Source organism: Cynocephalus volans, chromosome 5 (assembly GCF_027409185.1).
Source record: "Cynocephalus volans isolate mCynVol1 chromosome 5, mCynVol1.pri, whole genome shotgun sequence".
Lineage (NCBI taxonomy): Eukaryota > Metazoa > Chordata > Mammalia > Dermoptera > Cynocephalidae > Cynocephalus > Cynocephalus volans.
The window spans coordinates 157,670,866-157,698,143 of NC_084464.1; the positions used below are offsets into that span (position 1 = coordinate 157,670,866).

The window sequence follows — 27,278 nt, forward strand, 5'->3', positions numbered from 1 at the left end:
AGAGTATGCTAACTTGTTTAGAGGTAATCACATGACTCCCACTTGTTCTCCATGATCATTTCACTGTGGTCTAGAAAAGATGGCAATCATAGTCTCCAAAGATTTTTCAATCCACAAGCGCAAACACACACAGTTATCAATAGTCTCATCAATGTCGTGGACACTTCTGAAAGCCTAAATTCTTTTCTAATTAAATTCTAAAAAAAAAAAAGTTCCTTGAATTTAAATATTTTTTATGCTTCAGTCATCAATATTGAAACTGCTAAGTTATTCCATTTTTCATGAAAAAATAGAAGAATGAAGTTGGAGGGAAAAAACAAGAAACAAAAAAATAGGGGTGGCCAGTTAGCTCAGTTGGTTAGACTGAAGCTGTATAACACCAAGGTCAAGGGTTGACAACCTTATACCTACCGGCACAAAAAAAGGAAATGAAAAAAGAAATTTGGGAAAACATTATTAAATGGTTTTTTAAAAAAAATCTATATTAGGAAAACATTCCAATAAAAATGTGCAAAACCTATGTGCTTGGGGTTGCTCGAGACAGCACTATTTCTAATAAATAACAATTCGAAATCAATGAAATATTCAGTAACAGAACTGTAAAGTAAATTAGGAAATGTCCACTTGACAAAATTTTTATAGCCATTAAAGATAACTAGGAAGATGAAGACACAATTGGGGACAACGTATGTCAGTGTGAAGCCAAATGCAAGGGGACCCTGCTGTATGTAAACACTGTGTAGCTCTACTTGCAAAAGCTATACAGGAGCATAATTTGAATGCTCTGTGTCACCATATCACAGATATAGTAGTCTCTTCATTGAAAAAATAATATAAAGCTTCTATAGTAGCTGTGCATCCTCTACAATAAAACAAAACAAAACAAAAATCAAAAAGGACACAATAGATCAAAACGTGTCTTTCTCTGGGTGATATTACCAGAAATATCACTACAAAGGATTACTTACAAAAAGCAATTTTTCACAAAATACTGAATATTGCACTTGGGAAATATTTAATATTTTATTGTTAAACCACTGGGGAAAAAGATTAGATTTTCTATACCTGCAATAGGACAGGATAGAAAGTCTTCCCTACAGGCTCTAAAAGTACAGGAATGGAATATTTTTGATAGTTTTATGATGACAATTATAACCTCCTAGCTATTTTAGCTCTGAAAAAAATGACTAATCAAGACTAAATCACACAAAGCATTTACTGTTTTTGAATAATTGCACAATAACAAATTTCAAAATAAGAAGTTATTCATAACATTAAGTTCTGTTTATCAAATATGCGAATAAGCAACAGCAGGAAAAGCTACAACAGAGCAGCTCATTGGTACACGGCAGTACCCTACACCCTACAAAAGTGGTCATAAAGAGCTCCAAGTGCTCAGTGTAATGTTTTACTTTTTGCAAGCCCTGTATCTTTCAGTTACATTCTCCCAGTTGATGACATTCCAGATGGCTTTTAGATAATCAGGTCTGACATTTTTATACTGAAGGTAATATGCATGCTCCCATACATCAATCCCCAGCAGTGGGATAAGGCCTAGGAGAAAGAAGAAAAACTGCAAAAACTGTCAATTTCAATCTAAAACATTACATCTTCTCAATTTAAACTCTTATCATTTATGCACAAAAAAATTACCCTTTACAATACTCTCATGCACTTCTGTTTCTAACATAAATAGGAAATTTGCATGCAAATGAATACTCCTAGGAAAAGATTTTAAAATTTCCTCTTCCGAAAAAGTGATAAATAATAATTAAAATAAACTTGGAGAAATCAATTAAGTACAGTATATAATGGCTGCACTTAAAATACCAATGTATGCATCTGTAAGGAAAATAGAAAAAGTTTAGTCAGGCTCTTTCGCCTCTTATCTGTTACAAATGGGCAAGATTCAGCACATTTACTAGAAACAAGTTATAAAAGTAGAGTAACTGAGCGTGTGTGCACATTTACTGATTCAGCATGATTGTTCTAATTCTGTAATGCTTGGCTCGTGGGTGCTATTGTGTACTAAAAGTATAAAGGTAACTGCTCTGAACTGCTGGTCAGCAGAGCATGGAAGGAGGGCAGGGCATGGAGGGTCAGCAGAGCTTATGTCTGAGAATAAAGCACATCTGTAAAACTCACACCTGAAGAATAAAGTATGTCCACCTTGCAGAAAGCTGCCGGGGTCTTCTTTCAATTACCTGACTCACGACCTGCCCAGGAAGGGGAAGAAGGATCTGAGATCTCAGCCCAACATCACCCAAAAGCCAATTCCCAGCCTTCCTCACAGTGGTCTCAGGGGCAGCGATAATGGTGTGTTTGGTTTCTGGGGTGGCCTGGGGCCCCCTGAGTCTCTCTTCCAAAGGGCCTGAGCACTCGCCTGTGTTCACAGGAAACCTGTTCTGCTCCCCAAAGTTAGATTTCATCTTATGGAATACACAGCAGTTATGAGAAAATAAAAGAAATAATAATTTAACCAAAAAAACTAAGACAGAAAAAGACACGCTCTTTCCAGAAATTAAATAGTGTAAAGGAAGAACTTAGTTCTAGCTATAAAACACTCATTTAACAAAAACTCTCAAACCCAACGATTGCTTTCCTCCATGAAGACAATTCTGAACCGGTGTGTCTTCATCAGTTGTGAAGTACTTACCATGTATTATTACTTATTACTAATAATTTATTATTTATAATTTATTATTAGTTTATTATTAATGGTTAAAGTAGGGAAATATATCAATGATTTTTCCTGTAAATAGTGAGCCGTGACTTCCACTATTTTCATCCCCATGGGCTTTCTTCAAGTGGGAGAGAAAGAAGTGTAGCTGGGATTCCACAGAACTCACGACCTTCCAGGTCAGGCTCTTTTACAGAAATATCTGACCCTAAAGCTTTCAGTGCCCACAAATCTCCTGCAGCTTTGACAAATTCCTGTGGCATCTCACTTTCCCCAAAGAGCTGTTTAGATTCTTAGAGAAACTGAGCATATCCAGGGAAGTGGGTCACATAAGCAAGAGTCCTCTGACGTGTGCACAGGTAGAAATAGTGGCAGAGAACTAGTACTGGATGATAAGGTGTCACTTTAAGTTCCTACATCACAGACCAAAGTCCCATCTACCTGCCAATGACTCATGACTCTATTTCCCACACTCTTCAGGAACATTCCATAAAGGGCTCCTAATTCATTTAGGCTCAACAGAAGAAAGGACTTGGTGAACCCAGTCTGGAGCCTCCAAGACAAGTATTTTCATGTACCAAAGAGCCCCGGAAAGGCGGGAGTCTGGAAACCTGAGTTTCAGTCCCAGTTTAATGGCACGTGCTCAGCAGAGGGGGTGAGAATACATGACATTAGACTCAGCTTATATCCCTTTTCCTCCCACTTGTTATTTAGGCTTAGTTTTTTATTTTAGTGCATATATTATTGAAGCTGATATGAATTCTCTGTAGAATGAAGCAGGGTTTATGATTTAAACATTTTTGTTAATGTATCTATAAAATTACAGGTGCTTATTATACAACACACATATCAAGAACTTTTAAAGCGTTTTTAACTTCACAAGATTCTGACTATTACCTATTCAGAATTGCTCAAGTTATTACACGTTCATGATAAGTTTAAACACTGCTAGTTTTCCTTATTCATTAAGAATGCTTTATCACTTAATTTATCATTTATTTTAAACCATCATTTATTTATCTCTTATTTTAAACCATTTCACCTGTAGTTCTCTGCAATGGATTCTGATTAGAACAAGTAGCAATCTGTAAGTGTCCCTGTTCCCTATTGAAACCAAGCCAACCCCAACCTGAGCCCTGGATGCCAACAGATACACTTGTCAGCTTGTCCTTAAATTTGTCAAGGGAAACAAAGTCACGTTTGATGGCTTCCGACAACTACCATAATTAAAAAAAATAATAATCCAAAATAAATCCACAAATGAGCAGATTTCAACAATTACAATACAATATTGTGTTACATGTATTAAAAATACTCTTGCCGTATGGACCAAGAAACAACTGAGCAGCCTCACACGGGAGATAGAACGCAGCCCGGTGAGCTCGCACTCTAGTGCTGCTCCTGCTCTGACAGCAGCACAGGAGGCTTCCCAATTCAACCCACGTGTTTCTTAATGAAACTTGTTTCACTCGCTGTGCTATTTTATCAGCAAAGAAAGAATATTTTCCATTAGCTTTCTTATTTTTTCCCTCAATACAAAATTTTCCTTTGACTTCCAGCCTACCTACTCAATGTCCCCATTTGGAAATAAAAAGTCATGGTTGTTATTGAGTTCTTCTCCAAGACAGCCTAGATTTTTCTATCTTGACTATATTGTCTTACGGGTGATTTTTCTCTTCTATTACTGAACTAAGAGCACAGTGTAAGAGCTATAGCCCTTTTATTCTGTAGCAACATAGAATCCAATTCTAGATTTATTGTATCAACTAAACCAACTGGGCCAAAAAAATCTCCATTCTTATTCTCTGTTTCTGTTTTAGTCTCAAGCACTTCGGCAGCTGCAGGTTACTATGCAGACATGGTCAAGCCCAAGAGCCACACCACTCACAACAAGCCCCAGAAATGGCAAAGAAATGGCATTAAGAAACCTCGACCACAAAAATATGAACCTCTTAAGGAGGCAGACCCTAAGTTCCTGAGGAACATGAGCTTTGCCAATAAGCAGAACAAGAAGGAGCTGAAGAAAATGCAGGCCAACAACACCAAGGCCACGAGTGCACGTGCTGAGGTTGTCAAGGCCCTTAAAAAGCCCAAGTAGGTCAAGTCCAAGATCCCAAAGGGCACCAGCCACAAACATTATTGACTTGCCTGCACTGCCCACCCCAAACTCAGGAAGCATGCTTGTACCTGCATTGCCATAGGTCTCAGGCTCTGCCAGCCAAAGGCCAAGGCCAAGGCTCAAACCAAAGCACAGGACGCAGCTTCAGCTCCAGCTCCAGCTCAGGCTCCAAAATGTGCCCAGACCCGCAAAGGTGACTGGGCCTCCACAAAGGCTCCAGAGTAGAGACCTCTGTCTGCCAATGTGAGGACAGAAGGACTGGTGTGACCCCTGGGCTGTTGTCCGCATGGGGCTGGTGTCCTTCTGTGTTGCTTGTATGAATAAACCTGAGGCAAGGAGAAAAAAAAAACAAAACTCCCTTCTCTTATTCTGTTGGTTCAAAAGTAAGCATCTGGAGTTCCGGTCAAGATGGCAGAATAGATGGTCCCCAGTGTCACTCTCTCCCACAAATCAAGCAATTTACAACTATAAAAATGTATCATCGGCCAAGCTGGGGCAGCTGGAGCTCAGGAGAAGAGGAGGAAAGACCAACAGAGTTCATGAAAGTGAGAGACACCACAATGAGAGAAAGAAAAAACTGCTCAGAGAGTTTCGTGCTGCAGCCACTTTAAAGTTGGAGCTGCTGAGCGCATGGAGCAGGAGCCAGCAGAAGCCTTGGGTGTGCCCTTCAGGTGGAGTTACTTGGAGGCGGCAGGGAAGAAAAGGGTCCTGGTGGCCCCCAGGGCAGCAAGACCACTAACAGGGTTCCCATGGACCCACGCAGGAGCAAGGAGCCAGAACAGCTGAAAAAGGGGAGCCATTCAGAGGCCAGTGAGTCATCACAAGGGACCAGCACAGGGCCCATCCCGTGGGAAGTGTTTGCAGCATGGGCGGTGGGGGAGACAGGCCCACCTGGAGAACACTGGGACATAGCAAGGACAGCCAACCCATCCCCCAATCAGCACAGGACCACTCAGAGGAGATTGGTCGGGAATGCAGAACTGCATGAGGTGTGGTTTGATGAAAAAAACTCAGGCCCAGATCAGAGTTTCTACACAACCCAGGTGCCCTGGGTCTCTGGAGAGCTGGAAGTACCTATAAGGTCAACCATTAAATGCTGAGCTGCACAAAAAGCCTTCTCTAGAGAAACAGCAGCTAAGCAGCAATTTAGGTCAACCACAGAGTTCAAATAATGGTCCCCACAGGAAGTTCCCCCATTTTAGAAGTAAGCAAAGGACAAAAAATTAGTTCCAGCCCAGGCACACCACCAGTGCCTTGGGGCCCACCAGGGGACATGAGGCATGGAGGCAGGGACCAGACCCCCACCCACAACCACTCACACTGCCAGTACCCTGGGGCCCCCCTGGGGACCCAAGGCTTGGAGCCAGGGACTGGACCCCACTCCCACATCCGGGCACATTGCCAGCACCTCAGGACCCACCTGGGAGCCGGGATTATGAAGCCAGGCACTGGATGCCTGCCCATCACCAGGCACACTGCCAGCAGCTCAGGGCCCTGCCTGGGGGCCCGGGTCATAGATCCAGGGAACAGACACCCCTGTCCACAACCAGGCCCACCACCAGTGCCTTGGGTCCTCACCCAGAGTCTGGAGGCATAGAGCCAGGGACCAGACCCCTGAACAACCAGACACACCACCAGCACCAAGGAGCATATCAAAAACATCACCTCCATGTGGGTGGCCGACCATAGCCACCACAGTAACCATGGCTGCCGCAAAAGTGGCAGACGTCACAACCACCAGGCAGATGGTCCGCCAGCCACTGGAGTGCATTGACACAAGGAGAGTCACCAGCTGAGACCAAATAAAAGAAGAGGATGTCTCTCTCCACAAAGCCCCTTCCAGAGTGACAGAAAAAGCATCTACTCTATGATAATATTGGGGGACCTGATCACACCTCCCAGCATTGGACAGATCATCTAGGCAACAAATCAACAGAGTAACCATTACTCTTTCAGAAGCAGAGAAGAAATCTGGGGTGAGTAGCGGGGGGAGGGGGAGAAGAAGGGGGATGGAGAGAGATTGGACAAGGGGCATAAAGAATAAGTATAATTTGTAACAATATATGTACTAGTAATATTGATTTGATCAACATATATCAACAGTGAACCCCAAAAATATGTATAATCAATTATGATTCAATAAAAAAAATAAAGTAAGCATCTTTTACTAGCACACATGGTGGAATACAGGGGTACAGATAATCCGAAATGGCAGAAGGTACCAAAGCCATTGCTGAGTATGACTATCTCTCGTATTCTGGTGACTGACAAAACCTCAGAAGAATTATTCTCACTCTCCGTTCTCAGTACCTCAAATGAAATTGCTATTTCAGGTGCAGAAGAGGGGCTGCCTCCCATGACACTGATTAACAACAAACAATAAAAGAACAGAAATCAGGGGACACGCAAGGAGCCCAGCACAAGGGAGGAGAGCGTATTCATGCCCCATGCCTTCCCTGGGGACGGGACGAGAATGACAGTCGTCTGGGTCTGCACAGCCACACAGGAAGTCAAGCGCAGGACACGTAAACAGTGCCATCTGGTCTGCACTCCCTTCAGTACCTGCAGTTTTTAAAGGACACCTGGAAAACTTAATTTTCTGGAACAACTGACTTTTTATCAGTGAGGAAGAGGAACAGAATAATAGCAAAAGGCACTGGTCTAAGCACTTTACATGGAATAACTTATCTAATTCTCAAGACAGCCCCATTACTACCCACGCGTCCTGTAGATGAAGAAAGTAAGGTGCCGACGGCAAAGCATCCTCCCCCAGGTCCCAGAGCTGGGAGGTGGGAAGTTCATCTTTTCTAACAACGACGTTTCTCAGTCTTCCCCTAATATGGAGGAATACAGGACGCGGAAACAAAAAGGTGGCCCTGGATGTGATGTCATCTGTGTGTGTGCATGTAAGGTCTGATGATGTAACTCCCTGAATGCATGCTCCACTCCACGTATGTCCCTTTGAAAGCTACAACTTTGTTGTCCTCCTTGCTATGAAAAACATGCCACTGGGACACCTGAAGGGGAATTAAGGTAACTTGAGAAAATCATCAATCATTCCTCCTGTGCACAAAATGTAGATAAGGCTGCCCCAATATATACCAACCTTCGGGTTCTCCACCACCATTAGGGCTCAGGTTTGTCCAGAAAATGCTATGATTGATATGACCTCCACCATTGAACTTCAGTGCAGGCTGAAGAGCGATCTGAGTTGTGACGTCTCCTGAAATGTTAAAATGCAAACATATTTTTTTAAATTCTTACTTTTTCATCCACTCCATACACTATTTTTTTCCTTGTAAGATAGGAGATAATTGGGCCAGCTCATCTATAACATCCCTGTTGGTCCTAAAATACAGCAATTTCAGATTCTACCAAAAAAAAGAACCCTCCCAGAAGTATTAGTCCCAGGGAATATTTAGTTCAATGAATAACGTGCTCAACAACTGGCGAGGAGCCCAGGAGGCAGGTAAAGCTAGGAGAAAATACACTCCTGACTTCCAAGGGGCTCAGGGATCTTTGGGATAGAAAAGATTTCAGCAAATGAAACACTGAAGACAGTGATCACGAAAAACAATTGAATGCTGAAAGGTATGGCTCAATATGCAGACTATATAGAAACTTTCAACTCCCGTTTTCAAGACAGACAACTATTCATTGGCAAATATTTCAGTCACATTAACAAGAAACCAAACATATTTCAGAATTGATCCTGATTTTCAACCCCAAACAAACTCCTCCTATGGCCTTCTGCACCTCGGTAAGGGCCCCCTCTGTTCCTCAAGACGTTCTTGGTAGCTGGTGGCCACTTCCGACTCCTCTGCCCTCACCCCCACATCCAGTCCTCAGCACATGCGTTAGCACAGCCAGCCTTACATTGAAAACATACCCAGAATCCAACCTTTTCCCCAACTCTGCTGCTCCTGCATCAGTGCAGGGCACCAGCATCTCCCACCTGCATTGGTGCCACTGTCCCCTCACTGGCGGGGTGCTTCTCTCCATCCCCAAAAGCTTCCCTTCTCAATGGGAGTGAACCCTAAGTCCTTCCACTCAGCTACCAAGGGGCCCGTCACCTGACCCCGCTCCAAGCCCTTGCTCCCCCAGCCCCAGCCACACTGTTCAGGCTCTGACTGCTGCTGCCTCTGCTGGAACGCTCTTCCTGCCAAGTGTCAGACTTCACACCCTCTACCCAAACGTTTCTCCACCGAAACATCAGCCTCAGCAGTGGAGCCTTCTCCAGCCACAGCACACAAATGAGCAACGCCCCACAACTGCTCCCAAACCCTGTACCCCTCTGTCTTTTGCAACAGGACGCATAGCCCCCGGTATACGACACGTGCCCTTAGTCAGTTCCTCTGTCTCTCACTGGACTGTAAGCTCCAGCGAGGACAAGGACTTCACTTCTGTGCACTGCTGTGTCCCCACTGCTAATACATTGCCTTCTACACAGTAGGCACTCAATGAATATTTGTTGATTGACTACATTATTGAATATGTTGAATGTGGTTTCCAAGAAAAAGTTTAATTCTCTATCAATAGTTTCAAAACAGAAAAAAAAGAATGTCATGTTTGAACTATCTGAATGGATTCTCAAAACATTGGGAAAAGTAAATGGAAGGCTAAAAGAATCTTTCCTACCTTGCTAAACAAGTAGGCAAAATAAAGTATTTTTTTTCTATGCCTTCCAGAAGCTACAGATTAAGTGAACCATTACAAAAGCTGGAAATTCCCTTGTTCAGTCAATCCTGAGTGCTTATCATTCACCACATACAAGAGGGACAAAGTGAAGGACACAGAGATCCACTGAGAGCTTTGCTCTCAAAGCTCACATTTAGGAAAAGTTCATGACTTGTGTTCTGAAAGTGTGCAGTAAGAACATATAGAAGAAATGTTGCTTTCTGAAACAAGGTCAAGTCTTCTGCTGTTAAGGAATTTAAAGACGAGGGGAGGACCAAGGGACATCTGAATGCACACATAATCTCAGGGTTTTTTAAATTTTTCTTTTTTCCTTTTTTTTTTTTTTTTCTGGCGGCTGGCCAGTAGAGGGATGTGAACCCTTGACCTTGGTGTTATCATCACCAGGCTCTCCCAATTAAACTAGCCAGTCAGCCCTCTTTGGGCTTTTTGTTAGATACCTTTTCTTTTTTTCCTTTTCTCTGTTTTACAAAATAATTTGCATACAGATCAGTGTTTCCCTTAATGATTTTTCTAGGAGTCATCCTAAAAATAAAAATGTAGGTTTTATGTTGTTTTTTCAATAGATCAATAGTAACTAGATTTTTGAAACGGGAAAGAAGCAAGCTTACTGAGAAGTAATTTAATGAACTCAGCATCTTAAAGTTTGCTCAACCATTTACGAATATTAGTAGAAATTTTGAGGCTTTAATATCTGCTGTAACAAACACTTCTGAACTTCAACATTTTCTTTGATTTCGGTTCATTTTTCTTTCCACAAATATAGTAAAATAAAAGTTGGATACGTTCAATTGAAAAGAATTTATGTTAGTTAGGTGTGTTGAGATTGTGATGTTATTTTACATATATTCTTTTTTCCTAAGTTTTCTAATTTTTAATATATATCTTTTTAAGTAAAAAACCTCTGAGATACTTATCAAATAGTCAATAATAGCACAAGATAATATAAAGCTTTTTTGCAGTGCCTATCATTAAAGAAGTAAAGCTTTGATTGCATAAAAAAAGGACTGAAATTAAGCTGTTTTCAAAATACTGAAGAGAGAGATTCCCAAGTGTCAGATGACACCTTACAGGAAACTCTTTCACAACTGGGATGTTCCCCAGCCCGTCACCAACAACACAGTGTTCTCGTGTTTGTTATTGCCTGAATCACGGAGGCTTTTCCCGAATTTAAGGTATTGGGAGTGCTGCAAGTAAATCTTCCAGAATGTGGCAACTTCCTTCTCTTTTTGTTTTGCCATTGACCTCAGACATGACCAGGCTGAAATACTGCATTCTTCCACTAGATGCCCCCAGTGAACAAGATGACACTGTCTAAAGGTTAGTCAACAGATTTCACAGTCCTGAAATTCAATAACAATACACTTAAGAGAAAGTACATTTGTTTTACTGTGTAGCTTATGAATCAATAAAGATACTCTGGAAACATGACCATCAATTATTGCCCTTGTGCAAAGCACCTACTAACTAACACATTAAAATGACAATGTGGGGTGGCCTGTTAGCTCCATTGGTTACACAGGTGCCCGTTACACTGAGGTCCAGGGTTCCATCACTGCACCGGCCAGCCAAAAAAACTAAAACAAAACATGACAAACAAAGCTAACAACAAAGTTGGAAAAACTGACTGCTTCTAAATCCCAAACAGTAAGAGATGCACGACTGAAAGACTTTGAGCAACAAAGGCTGAGACTCAGTCCAGATGCAGAGACTGAAGACGTGTCCATCCCACGTGAGCCACAGTCTGAGCTAGCTTAAGGTAGCTGCTACCAACTTGATGAGGGTGATAGACCAAGGAGATAAATCAATTTCATAATCATGTCTCGTAAAGAACTTTAGAAGTGGATGCTGGCACGTGAACCTGGCTGGACCAGGAGCAGGGTCTAGGTGGAGCGTTCTCCATGCCTGCCCCACACCAATAGGCACTGTGGTTTTCTTCTCCCTTTTCTTAGCAGAACGTTTGACTGCTGTTTTTCTGCACCTCCATTAAATAGGGTTGAAGTTGGAAGTCAGGCAGCTACTTTGCCTCTTTGATTCGTGGGTCACCAGAACATGAAGGGCCACAACCAAACCTGACAGGGAGGCCTGTCAATTGTTTGGAGTCGACACTTACATCTGGATGCTGAGACTGAAAGGGACCTTGGGTTTTCTCCCTTGTAGGGGGATAAGCGTTCTAAGATGAGAATGAAACACAGACTTGGTGTCCAGACAGACAGACTGAGCTGGGTGTGGTGACCCACTCAGCACGCCTGCTCTCTCTCTCTCCTGGGCCTACAAGACCCATGTCCCTCACAGTTTGGTGTTGTCAGTGACACATGAGCAGAAGTGGTGTGTGCCAGGCCCATGAGAACTTCCCAGGAGCAACTCCCCATGTCTCTCCCTGTTTGCCAGCTTGATGAGGACAAATACAGAAATGCTGGAAGCCGTGCACTGGAAATGGTCGAGCCACAAACTGGAGCACAAAACAGGAGTCACTAACAGGAGCCGAGTACATCACTGAGCAGATAAAGTACTTTGAGCTTTATATGAGGGAGAAATAAACTTCTATAGTTTATTCATGCAGGGTTATCCATGTAGGGGTTCCCAGTACAGCAACCAGCACTCACCTTAATTAAAAGTACCCTTGGTGATGAAACTGAGGTCCAGGCAGCTGACTCCAGACCCTGAGCTCTGCCACCTGCCATGAACACACATGAGGTACTGTAATGAGCCATTGCTTTTGATGTTCCTAACATGTTGATGGGAACTAGGATCTACAGGAGCATTTGGGTTTTTCCTCCTGGAGTCCTCTTTGAGCCCCAGTGGAAGATAGTGCGGGCCGTGAGCATGAGCACTGAGTGTTCTGCCGGCCGAAGAAAGAACCCATGTTTGAAGCATGTAAGTTGCACACTTTGCGTAAGTGACATGACTGCTCAAGGCTACTGGTGTCCATTCACCCACTGCAATCTTTTTTTTTTTTTTTTTTTTGTCGTTTTTTCGTGACCGGCACTCAGCCAGTGAGTGCACTGGTCAGTCCTATATAGGATCCGAACCCGCGGCGACGCTCCCGCCGCGCTCCCAGCGCAGTACTCTACCAAGTGCGCCACGGGCTCGGCCCACCCACTGCAATCTTAATCAATACACAGAGAAGACCATAAAATGCCAGAGTTGTTGCCTCAAGACCTTCTCTCCACATCCATCATATCACAGTGAAGGAACAGAACAAACCCAGACATCCTGGCCATATCCCTCAAGTGCTGAGTGAAAGCACCAGGCCAGGACCCAGGCCTCCCAACACCTAACTCAGGGTTCTTCCTGCGCTGGGTACAAAGGCAGGCGGCAGGGGCAGTGTAAGCTTAAGGCCGCTGCATCCTCAATGGCTGGGCCATCAGCCCTCTCTGTGGTTTGGTTTCTTCACTTCTGTGCCTCGTGGAGACCCGCATTTACAATATCAGCACATCACATCATTCAGTATTTGAATACGGGCCTAGAACCATGTGCTTGGGGCCAATGACACGAAAATAAGCAAGAACTTATGTCCTGGGACACCATAGAGTTCATGTTTCAGTGGCCAGAGACAAACATGGAATTAACATGACATTGTGCACTGAGAGATGGCTGGGTGCGATACTGGGACACACTGAAGGAAAATGAGCAACACATAAGAGGGACCCAAAAGTACTCGTGCCCTTTCCCTCTCACAAACTGAGACATCTTTAGTTTTGGTATGTTCCAGAAGCATCTCGACAGCAGCAGCACTGTCATTGGTACAGGTAACACACATGGAACAGCAGACAGCGTGATTTCACCAGGAACAGGCCACACTGACCTCGCTTCCCTTACAAGAGCAGCACAGCAGCAGTCTAGGGAGAGTGGCACCAGTCAGCTCCTGTTCTCCAGTGACCACAGTGACCAGGGGATCTCCAGTCCAGAACTGCATGTAAAGTACATCTAGTCATGAAACTCTGGTTACTTGTTTCTAGAGATGAGGCAACATTCTATGTTTGGTTAATATCCTAAGATGTTATGAGAAACTTATATGATTGAGTACATAAAATAACATGTGCGATATTGTGATTCATAAAAAACATATATATGGGCCGGCCCGGTGGCTCACTTGGGTGAGTACAGCACTAGGAGCACCAAGGCCGTGGGTTCAGATCCTGTATAGGGATGGCCAGTGCACTCACTGGCTGAGCGTGGTGCGGACCACACCAAGCTGAGGGTTGCGATCCCCTTACCGGTCAAAAAATAAAAAGAAAAACAAAAAACAAAAAAACATATATATGGTCTTCTTTGTCAGCTTCATTTCTCAGCTCCCCAAACCCTTATAATCTCCTGGCTGACATGCATGGTAAAGAGATGACTTCAGCATGAGGTTGGTCACCTGCAACACAAATGCATGATGAGAGGGTTGGGACTTTCAGGCCCACCTCCCAACCTCCAGGGAGGGCAGTGTGGCTGAAGGTTGAGTTGATGACCAATAGCCAATGATGATCGATCATGCCTACATAATGAAGCACTCATTAAAACCAAAAAGGACAGGGTTTGGCTGGGCTTCTGGATACCTGCTCCCGTGGAGTTTCCTGGAAAGTGCCATGTTTGGAAAGGTCAGGAGAGCTCAGAGCCCCTGCTGTGTACCACACCCTCAGCATTTGCTCCATCTAGCTGTTTAGCTGTATTGTTTGTGATACGCTTTACCATAAGAAGGTAAACGTAAGTAAAGTATTTCCCCGAGTTCTGTGAGCTGCTCTAGCGAAGTAATCAAACCTGAGAGAAGGTCATGGGAATGCCAATTTAAAATTGGTTGGTCAACTTCATTACAAAAAAAATTTTTTTTTAATTAAATTAAATTAAATTGGTTGAAAAAAATAAGTAAAATAAATTAAATTGGTTGGTCAGAAGTGCAAGTCACAACCTGGAACTGGTGATTGGCATCTGAAGTGGGGGCAGTCTTGTGGGATTCACCCCTTGGGATGTGACTCAAGCTCCAGGTATATAGTGTCAGAATTAAAGTATAGGACACCCGGCTGGTGTCAGGAAAGGCACACTGAGCTCTGCTTGGCAACCTGCTCAGCACACACGCTTCCTCTCTGTCCTGGGCATACAAGAACGCAATGGAGAATCTGGTGTCAGTGTTGTCCTGAGTGGTGTGCCACAGTAGGAAAAACTGTGTTTTTCCCCTCTGTCTCTAATACTATGCTTTTATATTACCAGATGATGTACTACAGATATGACTGGAGATCCAGTTCACAAACCTTCTGGGTTTTTAGGTAAAATTTCAACTATCTATCATTTATTATTCCTTTCCCACAGAAATGCATTAAAAACGAAGGAATGTTATAGGATTATTACTGTTTCTGACACACATGCATAATGCAGACCTCTTTAGATGGTCGATTGATTCTTTTATTAAGCCAAAAAACTTCACACTTACAAGAAAATAAATGTTTCTTTAATGAATAAATGAAAACTATGAAGGACCTTAAAGAATTTTCAGTATCAACTAGGTTTGATGCCTATCTTAGAAGACAAGACATTAGCTTACTAAAAATCATTAAAGTATGACTGAAAATGAGAAACAGTAACGTATAAAGTATTACCTAACAGCTTTTCTAAAAAGCAGTTCCCCTGAAATTGACACAGTTAGTATAATTTATATTTATGCCCAGTTCTATTTATTTATTTATTCAATGGCTGGGCGGAACAAGGGTCAAACCCTGGAATTTGGTGTTATTAGCACCAAGCTCTGACCAACAGAGCTAACCAGCCAGCCCTGTACCTGGTTTTAGATATGACTCACGCACACATCAATCTTAACATTATGGTTTCGATACTACTTTTTTAAAGGGGCTCAACAGAAACTCTAATCTCACTTTAAGAACATGAATTTCATGTATTCAATTAAGTTATAATTTCTCAACCTCGAAGTTTAATTATTACACAACAGCTCAAGCAACAGGTAGTGTTTCACAGACAGACTTTGTTTTGATTCCTGTTTCCCTCCAGCACTAATCAGACGAAGGTTTTGAAGCGCAAGGATGACTAGACCAGGCACTGCTGATTCAGCCACAGTAAATCTTCCTGGATGGACAATTCCTGCTCTTTTCGAACAAAACCGGCAATTTTACTTTTTCTATTTCTTTCCTATAATGAAAAACAGGCTAAACATTCTAAAGTCTCATTGTCCGCAGGGTAATTAAAATCTTTACTTGGTGGGCCGGCCTGTGGCTCACTCGGGAGAGTGCAGTGCTGATAACACCAAGGCCACGGGTTCGGATCCCATATAGGGATGGCCAGTTTGCTCACTGGGTGAGCGTGGTGCTGACAACACCAAGTCAAGGGTTAAGATCCCCTTACCGGTCATCTTTAAAAAAAAAAAAAAAAAAAAATCTTTACTTGGTAAATTCTCTTAGTCTCTTAAAATCTGTCCAGCGGGAGGAAGGACAACCTTGCTCGTGTCAATAGAAAGCAGAGCAAAGGTAGAGGCCAGTAGAAACCTCAACACTGAATTTGTTTGAAATCTTAAAGCTTAGTGGGATCAAAAAGCTTTGTAGAAGTCAGTAGTCTCTGCAAATCTTCGTTAGTTCAATATAAACCATGATCTAGCAGATGACTGGTATTCAAAAGCCCATCTTTTAAAAGGTCCCACTTTCCTAGATGGTCTGTTTAAACAGAGTATGCTAACTTGTTTAGAGGTAATCACATGACTCCCACTTGTTCTCCATGATCATTTCACTGTGGTCTAGAAAGGATGGCAATCATAGTCTCCAAAGATTTTTCAATCCACAAGCGCAAACACACACAGTTATCAATAGTCTCATCAATGTCGTGGACAATTCTGAAAGCCTAAATTCTTTTCTAATTAAATTCTAAAAAAAAAAAAGTTCCTTGAATTTAAATTTTTTTTATGCTTCAGTCATCAATATTGAAACTGCTAAGTTATTCCATTTTTTCATGAAAAAATAGAAGAATGAAGTTGGAGGGAAAAAACAAGAAACAAAAAAATAGGGGTGGCCAGTTAGCTCAGTTGGTTAGACTGAAGCTGTATAACACCAAGGTCAAGGGTTGACAAACTTATACCTACCGGCACAAAAAAAGGAAATGAAAAAAGAAATTTGGGAAAACATTATTAAATGGTTTTTTAAAAAAAATCTATATTAGGAAAACATTCCAATAAAAATGTGCAAAACCTATGTGCTTGGGGTTGCTCGAGACAGCACTATTTCTAATAAATAACAATTCAAAATCAATGAAATATTCAGTAACAGAACTGTAAAGTAAATTAGGAAATGTCCACTTGACAAAATTTTTATAGCCATTAAAGATAACTAGGAAGATGAAGACACAATTGGGGACAACGTATGTCAGTGTGAAGCCAAATGCAAGGGGACCCTGCTGTATGTAAACACTGTGTAGCTCTACTTGCAAAAGCTATACAGGAGCATAATTTGAATGCTCTGTGTCACCATATCACAGATATAGTAGTCTCTTCATTGAAAAAATAATATAAAGTTTCTATAGTAGCTGTGCATCCTCTACAATAAAACAAAACAAAACAAAAATCAAAAAGGACACAATAGATCAAAACGTGTCTTTCTCTGGGTGATATTACCAGGAAATATCACTACAAAGGATTACTTACAAAAAGCAATTTTTCACAAAATACTGAATATTGCACTTGGGAAATATTTAATATTTTATTGTTAAACCACTGGGGAAAAAGACTAGATTTTCTATACCTGCAATAGGACAGGATAGAAAGTCTTCCCTACAGGCTCTAAAAGTACAGGAATGGAATATTTTTGATAGTTTTATGATGACAATTATAATCTCCTAGCTATTTTAGCTCTGAAAAAAATGACTAATCAAGACTAAATCACACAAAGCATTTACTGTTTTTGAATAATTGCACAATAACAAATTTCAAAATAAGAAGTTATTCATAACATTAAGTTCTGTTTATCAAATATGCGAATAAGCAACAGCAGGAAAAGCTACAACAGAGCAGCTCATTGGTACACGGCAGTACCCTACACCCTACAAAAGTGGTCATAAAGAGCTCCAAGTGCTCAGTGTAATGTTTTACTTTTTGCAAGCCCTGTATCTTTCAGTTAGGTTCTCCCAGTTGATGACATTCCAGATGGCTTTTAGATAATCAGGTCTGACATTTTTATACTGAAGGTAATATGCATGCTCCCATACATCAATCCCCAGCAGTGGGATAAGGCCTAGGAGAAAGAAGAAAAACTGCAAAAACTGTCAATTTCAATCTAAAACATTACATCTTCTCAATTTAAACTCTTATCATTTATGCACAAAAAAATTACCCTTTACAATACTCTCATGCACTTCTGTTTCTAACATAAATAGGAAATTTGCATGCAAATGAATACTCCTAGGAAAAGATTTTAAAATTTCCTCTTCCGAAAAAGTGATAAATAATAATTAAAATAAACTTGGAGAAATCAATTAAGTACAGTATATAATGGCTGCACTTAAAATACCAATGTATGCATCTGTAAGGAAAATAGAAAAAGTTTAGTCAGGCTCTTTCGCCTCTTATCTGTTACAAATGGGCAAGATTCAGCACATTTACTAGAAACAAGTTATAAAAGTAGAGTAACTGAGCATGTGTGCACATTTACTGATTCAGCATGATTGTTCTAATTCTGTAATGCTTGGCTCATGGGTGCTATTGTGTACTAAAAGTATAAAGGTAACTGCTCTGAACTGCTGGTCAGCAGAGCATGGAAGGAGGGCAGGGCATGGAGGGTCAGCAGAGCTTACCTGAGAATAAAGCACGTCTGTGAAATTCACACCTGAAGAATAAAGTATGTCCACCTTGCAGAAAGCTGCTGGGGTCTTCTTTCAATTACCTGACTCACGACCTGCCCAGGAAGGGGAAGAAGGATCTGAGATCTCAGCCCAACATCATCCAAAAGCCAATTCCCAGCCTTCCTCACAGTGGTCTCAGGGGCAGCGATAATGGTGTGTTTGGTTTCTGCGGGGGCCTGGGGCCCCCTGAGTCTCTCTTCCAAAGGGCCTGAGCACTCGCCTGTGTTCACAGGAAACCTGTTCTGCTCCCCAAAGTTAGATTTCATCTTATGGAATACACAGCAGTTATGAGAAAATAAAAGAAATGATAATTTAACCAAAAAAACTAAGACAGAAAAAGACACGCTCTTTCCAGAAATTAAATAGTGTAAAGGAAGAACTTAGTTCTAGCTATAAAACACTCATTTAACAAAAACTCTCAAACCCAACGATTGCTTTCCTCCGTAAAGACAATTCTGAACCGGTGTGTCTTCATCAGTTGTGAAGTACTTACCATGTATTATTACTTATTACTAATAATTTATTATTTATAATTTATTATTAGTTTATTATTAATGGTTAAAGTAGGGAAATATATCAATGATTTTTCCTGTAAATAGTGAGCCGTGACTTCCACTATTTTCATCCCCATGGGCTTTCTTCAAGTGGGAGAGAAAGAAGTGTAGCTGGGATTCCACAGAACTCACAACCTTCCAGGTCAGGCTCTTTTACAGAAATATCTGACTCTAAAGCTTTCAGTGCCCACAAATCTCCTGCAGCTTTGACAAATTCCTGTGGCATCTCACTTTCCCCAAAGAGCTGTTTAGATTCTTAGAGAAACTGAGCATATCCAGGGAAGTGGGTCACATAAGCAAGAGTCCTCTGACGTGTGCACAGGTAGAAATAGTGGCAGAGAACTAGTACTGGATGATAAGGTGTCACTTTAAGTTCCTACATCACAGACCAAAGTCCCATCTACCTGCCAATGACTCATGACTCTATTTCCCACACTCTTCAGGAACATTCCATAAAGGGCTCCTAATTCATTTAGGCTCAACAGAAGAAAGGACTTGGTGAACCCAGTCTGGAGCCTCCAAGACAAGTATTTTCATGTACCAAAGAGCCCCGGAAAGGCGGGAGTCTGGAAACCTGAGTTTCAGTCCCAGTTTAATGGCACGTGCTCAGCAGAGGGGGTGAGAATACATGACATTAGACTCAGCTTATATCCCTTTTCCTCCCACTTGTTATTTAGGCTTAGTTTTTTATTTTAGTGCATATATTATTGAAGCTGATATGAATTCTCTGTAGAATGAAGCAGGGTTTATGATTTAAACATTTTTGTTAATGTATCTATAAAATTACAGGTGCTTATTATACAACACACATATCAAGAACTTTTAAAGCGTTTTTAACTTCACAAGATTCTGACTATTACCTATTCAGAATTGCTCAAGTTATTACACGTTCATGATAAGTTTAAACACTGCTAGTTTTCCTTATTCATTAAGAATGCTTTATCACTTAATTTATCATTTATTTTAAACCATCATTTATTTATCTCTTATTTTAAACCATTTCACCTGTAGTTCTCTGCAATGGATTCTGATTAGAACAAGTAGCAATCTGTAAGTGTCCCTGTTCCCTATTGAAACAATGCCAACCCCAACCTGAGCCCTGGATGCCAACAGATACACTTGTCAGCTTGTCCTTAAATTTGTCAAGGGAAACAAAGTCACGTTTGATGGCTTCCGACAACTACCATAATTAAAAAAAATAATAATCCAAAATAAATCCACAAATGAGCAGATTTCAACAATTACAATACAATATTGTGTTACATGTATTAAAAATACTCTTGCCGTATGGACCAAGAAACAACTGAGCAGCCTCACACGGGAGATAGAACGCAGCCCGGTGAGCTCGCACTCTAGTGCTGCTCCTGCTCTGACAGCAGCATAGGAGGCTTCCCAATTTAACCCACGTGTTTCTTAATGAAACTTGTTTCACTCGCTGTGCTATTTTATCAGCAAAGAAAGAATATTTTCCATTAGCTTTCTTATTTTTTCCCTCAATACAAAATTTTCCTTTGACTTCCAGCCTACCTACTCAATGTCCCCATTTGGAAATAAAAAGTCATGGTTGTTATTGAGTTCTTCTCCAAGACAGCCTAGATTTTTCTATCTTGACTATATTGTCTTACGGGTGATTTTTCTCTTCTATTACTGAACTAAGAGCACAGTGTAAGAGCTATAGCCCTTTTATTCTGTAGCAACATAGAATCCAATTCTAGATTTATTGTATCAACTAAACCAACTGGGCCAAAAAAATCTCCATTCTTATTCTCTGTTTCTGTTTTAGTCTCAAGCACTTCGGCAGCTGCAGGTTACTATGCAGACATGGTCAAGCCCAAGAGCCACACCACTCACAACAAGCCCCAGAAATGGCAAAGAAATGGCATTAAGAAACCTCGACCACAAAAATATGAACCTCTTAAGGAGGCAGACCCTAAGTTCCTGAGGAACATGAGCTTTGCCAATAAGCAGAACAAGAAGGAGCTGAAGAAAATGCAGGCCAACAACACCAAGGCCACGAGTGCACGTGCTGAGGTTGTCAAGGCCCTTAAAAAGCCCAAGTAGGTCAAGTCCAAGATCCCAAAGGGCACCAGCCACAAACATTATTGACTTGCCTGCACTGCCCACCCCAAACTCAGGAAGCATGCTTGTACCTGCATTGCCATAGGTCTCAGGCTCTGCCAGCCAAAGGCCAAGGCCAAGGCTTAAACCAAAGCACAGGACGCAGCTTCAGCTCCAGCTCCAGCTCAGGCTCCAAAATGTGCCCAGACCCGCAAAGGTGACTGGGCCTCCACAAAGGCTCCAGAGTAGAGACCTCTGTCTGCCAATGTGAGGACAGAAGGACTGGTGTGACCCCTGGGCTGTTGTCCGCATGGGGCTGGTGTCCTTCTGTGTTGCTTGTATGAATAAACCTGAGGCAAGGAGAAAAAAAAAACAAAACTCCCTTCTCTTATTCTGTTGGTTCAAAAGTAAGCATCTGGAGTTCCGGTCAAGATGGCAGAATAGATGGTCCCCAGTGTCACTCTCTCCCACAAATCAAGCAATTTACAACTATAAAAATGTATCATCGGCCAAGCTGGGGCAGCTGGAGCTCAGGAGAAGAGGAGGAAAGACCAACAGAGTTCATGAAAGTGAGAGACACCACAATGAGAGAAAGAAAAAACTGCTCAGAGAGTTTCGTGCTGCAGCCACTTTAAAGTTGGAGCTGCTGAGCGCATGGAGCAGGAGCCAGCAGAAGCCTTGGGTGTGCCCTTCAGGTGGAGTTACTTGGAGGCGGCAGGGAAGAAAAGGGTCCTGGTGGCCCCCAGGGCAGCAAGACCACTAACAGGGTTCCCATGGACCCACGCAGGAGCAAGGAGCCAGAACAGCTGAAAAAGGGGAGCCATTCAGAGGCCAGTGAGTCATCACAAGGGACCAGCACAGGGCCCATCCCGTGGGAAGTGTTTGCAGCATGGGCGGTGGGGGAGACAGGCCCACCTGGAGAACACTGGGACATAGCAAGGACAGCCAACCCATCCCCCAATCAGCACAGGACCACTCAGAGGAGATTGGTCGGGAATGCAGAACTGCATGAGGTGTGGTTTGATGAAAAAAACTCAGGCCCAGATCAGAGTTTCTACACAACCCAGGTGCCCTGGGTCTCTGGAGAGCTGGAAGTACCTATAAGGTCAACCATTAAATGCTGAGCTGCACAAAAAGCCTTCTCTAGAGAAACAGCAGCTAAGCAGCAATTTAGGTCAACCACAGAGTTCAAATAATGGTCCCCACAGGAAGTTCCCCCATTTTAGAAGTAAGCAAAGGACAAAAAATTAGTTCCAGCCCAGGCACACCACCAGTGCCTTGGGGCCCACCAGGGGACATGAGGCATGGAGGCAGGGACCAGACCCCCACCCACAACCACTCACACTGCCAGTACCCTGGGGCCCCCCTGGGGACCCAAGGCTTGGAGCCAGGGACTGGACCCCACTCCCACATCCGGGCACATTGCCAGCACCTCAGGACCCACCTGGGAGCCGGGATTATGAAGCCAGGCACTGGATGCCTGCCCATCACCAGGCACACTGCCAGCAGCTCAGGGCCCTGCCTGGGGGCCCGGGTCATAGATCCAGGGAACAGACACCCCTGTCCACAACCAGGCCCACCACCAGTGCCTTGGGTCCTCACCCAGAGTCTGGAGGCATAGAGCCAGGGACCAGACCCCTGAACAACCAGACACACCACCAGCACCAAGGAGCATATCAAAAACATCACCTCCATGTGGGTGGCCGACCATAGCCACCACAGTAACCATGGCTGCCGCAAAAGTGGCAGACGTCACAACCACCAGGCAGATGGTCCGCCAGCCACTGGAGTGCATTGACACAAGGAGAGTCACCAGCTGAGACCAAATAAAAGAAGAGGATGTCTCTCTCCACAAAGCCCCTTCCAGAGTGACAGAAAAAGCATCTACTCTATGATAATATTGGGGGACCTGATCACACCTCCCAGCATTGGACAGATCATCTAGGCAACAAATCAACAGAGTAACCATTACTCTTTCAGAAGCAGAGAAGAAATCTGGGGTGAGTAGCGGGGGGAGGGGGAGAAGAAGGGGGATGGAGAGAGATTGGACAAGGGGCATAAAGAATAAGTATAATTTGTAACAATATATGTACTAGTAATATTGATTTGATCAACATATATCAACAGTGAACCCCCAAAATATGTATAATCAATTATGATTCAATAAAAAAAATAAAGTAAGCATCTTTTACTAGCACACATGGTGGAATACAGGGGTACAGATAATCCGAAATGGCAGAAGGTACCAAAGCCATTGCTGAGTATGACTATCTCTCGTATTCTGGTGACTGACAAAACCTCAGAAGAATTATTCTCACTCTCCGTTCTCAGTACCTCAAATGAAATTGCTATTTCAGGTGCAGAAGAGGGGCTGCCTCCCATGACACTGATTAACAACAAACAATAAAAGAACAGAAATCAGGGGACACGCAAGGAGCCCAGCACAAGGGAGGAGAGCGTATTCATGCCCCATGCCTTCCCTGGGGACGGGACGAGAATGACAGTCGTCTGGGTCTGCACAGCCACACAGGAAGTCAAGCGCAGGACACGTGAACAGTGCCATCTGGTCTGCACTCCCTTCAGTACCTGCAGTTTTTAAAGGACACCTGGAAAACTTAATTTTCTGGAACAACTGACTTTTTATCAGTGAGGCAGAGGAACAGAATAATAGCAAAAGGCACTGGTCTAAGCACTTTACATGGAATAACTTATCTAATTCTCAAGACAGCCCCATTACTACCCACGCGTCCTGTAGATGAAGAAAGTAAGGTGCCGACGGCAAAGCATCCTCCCCCAGGTCCCAGAGCTGGGAGGTGGGAAGTTCATCTTTTCTAACAACGACGTTTCTCAGTCTTCCCCTAATATGGAGGAATACAGGACGCGGAAACAAAAAGGTGGCCCTGGATGTGATGTCATCTGTGTGTGTGCATGTAAGGTCTGATGATGTAACTCCCTGAATGCATGCTCCACTCCACGTATGTCCCTTTGAAAGCTACAACTTTGTTGTCCTCCTTGCTATGAAAAACATGCCACTGGGACACCTGAAGGGGAATTAAGGTAACTTGAGAAAATCATCAATCATTCCTCCTGTGCACAAAATGTAGATAAGGCTGCCCCAATATATACCAACCTTCGGGTTCTCCACCACCATTAGGGCTCAGGTTTGTCCAGAAAATGCTATGATTGATATGACCTCCACCATTGAACTTCAGTGCAGGCTGAAGAGCGATCTGAGTTGTGACGTCTCCTGAAATGTTAAAATGCAAACATATTTTTTTAAATTCTTACTTTTTCATCCACTCCATACACTATTTTTTTCCTTGTAAGATAGGAGATAATTGAGCCAGCTCATCTATAACATCCCTGTTGGTCCTAAAATACAGCAATTTCAGATTCTACCAAAAAAAAGAACCCTCCCAGAAGTATTAGTCCCAGGGAATATTTAGTTCAATGAATAACGTGCTCAACAACTGGCGAGGAGCCCAGGAGGCAGGTAAAGCTAGGAGAAAATTCACTCCTGACTGCCAAGGGGCTCAGGGATCTTTGGGATAGAAAAGATTTCAGCAAATGAAACACTGAAGACAGTGATCACGAAAAACAATTGAATGCTGAAAGGTATGGCTCAATATGCAGACTATATAGAAACTTTCAACTCCCGTTTTCAAGACAGACAACTATTCATTGGCAAATATTTCAGTCACATTAACAAGAAACCAAACATATTTCAGAATTGATCCTTATTTTCAACCCCAAACAAACTCCTCCTATGGCCTTCTGCACCTCGGTAAGGGCCCCCTCTGTTCCTCAAGACGTTCTTGGTAGCTGGTGGCCACTTCCGACTCCTCTGCCCTCACCCCCACATCCAGTCCTCAGCACATGCGTTAGCACAGCCAGCCTTACATTGAAAACATACCCAGAATCCAACCTTTTCCCCAACTCTGCTGCTCCTGCATCAGTGCAGGGCACCAGCATCTCCCACCTGCATTGGTGCCACTGTCCCCTCACTGGCGGGGTGCTTCTCTCCATCCCCAAAAGCTTCCCTTCTCAATGGGAGTGAACCCTAAGTCCTTCCACTCAGCTACCAAGGGGCCCGTCACCTGACCCCGCTCCAAGCCCTTGCTCCCCCAGCCCCAGCCACACTGTTCAGGCTCTGACTGCTGCTGCCTCTGCTGGAACGCTCTTCCTGCCAAGTGTCAGACTTCACACCCTCTACCCAAACGTTTCTCCACCGAAACATCAGCCTCAGCAGTGGAGCCTTCTCCAGCCACAGCACACAAATGAGCAACGCCCCACAACTGCTCCCAAACCCTGTACCCCTCTGTCTTTTGCAACAGGACGCATAGCCCCCGGTATACGACACGTGCCCTTAGTCAGTTCCTCTGTCTCTCACTGGACTGTAAGCTCCAGCGAGGACAAGGACTTCACTTCTGTGCACTGCTGTGTCCCCACTGCTAATACATTGCCTTCTACACAGTAGGCACTCAATGAATATTTGTTGATTGACTACATTATTGAATATGTTGAATGTGGTTTCCAAGAAAAAGTTTAATTCTCTATCAATAGTTTCAAAACAGAAAAAAAAGAATGTCATGTTTGAACTATCTGAATGGATTCTCAAAACATTGGGAAAAGTAAATGGAAGGCTAAAAGAATCTTTCCTACCTTGCTAAACAAGTAGGCAAAATAAAGTATTTTTTTTCTATGCCTTCCAGAAGCTACAGATTAAGTGAACCATTACAAAAGCTGGAAATTCCCTTGTTCAGTCAATCCTGAGTGCTTATCATTCACCACATACAAGAGGGACAAAGTGAAGGACACAGAGATCCACTGAGAGCTTTGCTCTCAAAGCTCACATTTAGGAAAAGTTCATGACTTGTGTTCTGAAAGTGTGCAGTAAGAACATATAGAAGAAATGTTGCTTTCTGAAACAAGGTCAAGTCTTCTGCTGTTAAGGAATTTAAAGACGAGGGGAGGACCAAGGGACATCTGAATGCACACATAATCTCAGGGTTTTTTAAATTTTTCTTTTTTCCTTTTTTTTTTTTTTTTCTGGCGGCTGGCCAGTAGAGGGATGTGAACCCTTGACCTTGGTGTTATCATCACCAGGCTCTCCCAATTAAACTAGCCAGTCAGCCCTCTTTGGGCTTTTTGTTAGATACCTTTTCTTTTTTTCCTTTTCTCTGTTTTACAAAATAATTTGCATACAGATCAGTGTTTCCCTTAATGATTTTTCTAGGAGTCATCCTAAAAATAAAAATGTAGGTTTTATGTTGTTTTTTCAATAGATCAATAGTAACTAGATTTTTGAAACGGGAAAGAAGCAAGCTTACTGAGAAGTAATTTAATGAACTCAGCATCTTAAAGTTTGCTCAACCATTTACGAATATTAGTAGAAATTTTGAGGCTTTAATATCTGCTGTAACAAACACTTCTGAACTTCAACATTTTCTTTGATTTCGGTTCATTTTTCTTTCCACAAATATAGTAAAATAAAAGTTGGATACGTTCAATTGAAAAGAATTTATGTTAGTTAGGTGTGTTGAGATTGTGATGTTATTTTACATATATTCTTTTTTCCTAAGTTTTCTAATTTTTAATATATATCTTTTTAAGTAAAAAACCTCTGAGATACTTATCAAATAGTCAATAATAGCACAAGATAATATAAAGCTTTTTTGCAGTGCCTATCATTAAAGAAGTAAAGCTTTGATTGCATAAAAAAAGGACTGAAATTAAGCTGTTTTCAAAATACTGAAGAGAGAGATTCCCAAGTGTCAGATGACACCTTACAGGAAACTCTTTCACAACTGGGATGTTCCCCAGCCCGTCACCAACAACACAGTGTTCTCGTGTTTGTTATTGCCTGAATCACGGAGGCTTTTCCCGAATTTAAGGTATTGGGAGTGCTGCAAGTAAATCTTCCAGAATGTGGCAACTTCCTTCTCTTTTTGTTTTGCCATTGACCTCAGACATGACCAGGCTGAAATACTGCATTCTTCCACTAGATGCCCCCAGTGAACAAGATGACACTGTCTAAAGGTTAGTCAACAGATTTCACAGTCCTGAAATTCAATAACAATACACTTAAGAGAAAGTACATTTGTTTTACTGTGTAGCTTATGAATCAATAAAGATACTCTGGAAACATGACCATCAATTATTGCCCTTGTGCAAAGCACCTACTAACTAACACATTAAAATGACAATGTGGGGTGGCCTGTTAGCTCCATTGGTTACACAGGTGCCCGTTACACTGAGGTCCAGGGTTCCATCACTGCACCGGCCAGCCAAAAAAACTAAAACAAAACATGACAAACAAAGCTAACAACAAAGTTGGAAAAACTGACTGCTTCTA

General features: G+C 42.5%; 1 protein-coding gene and 2 pseudogenes across 1 annotated transcript; 2 read left to right on the forward strand and 1 right to left on the reverse strand.

Annotated features, from left to right (window-relative positions):
* Positions 1-1,398: 1,398 nt before the first annotated feature.
* LOC134379183 (superoxide dismutase [Mn], mitochondrial-like) lies at positions 1,399-8,760 on the reverse strand. Its single transcript, XM_063098378.1, has 5 exons — positions 8,742-8,760; positions 7,906-8,022; positions 6,460-6,464; positions 3,723-3,897; positions 1,399-1,554 (listed from the first exon to the last, which is right to left on the reverse strand). The coding sequence occupies exons 1-5, from the start codon at positions 8,758-8,760 to the stop codon at positions 1,409-1,411; spliced, it is 462 nt and encodes a 153-aa protein (XP_062954448.1). The 3' UTR covers positions 1,399-1,408.
* Positions 4,539-5,024, forward strand: LOC134378183 (large ribosomal subunit protein eL29-like; annotated as a pseudogene).
* Positions 8,761-20,686: 11,926 nt separating the features above from the next.
* On the forward strand, positions 20,687-21,172 carry LOC134379184 (large ribosomal subunit protein eL29-like; annotated as a pseudogene).
* Positions 21,173-27,278: the final 6,106 nt, after the last annotated feature.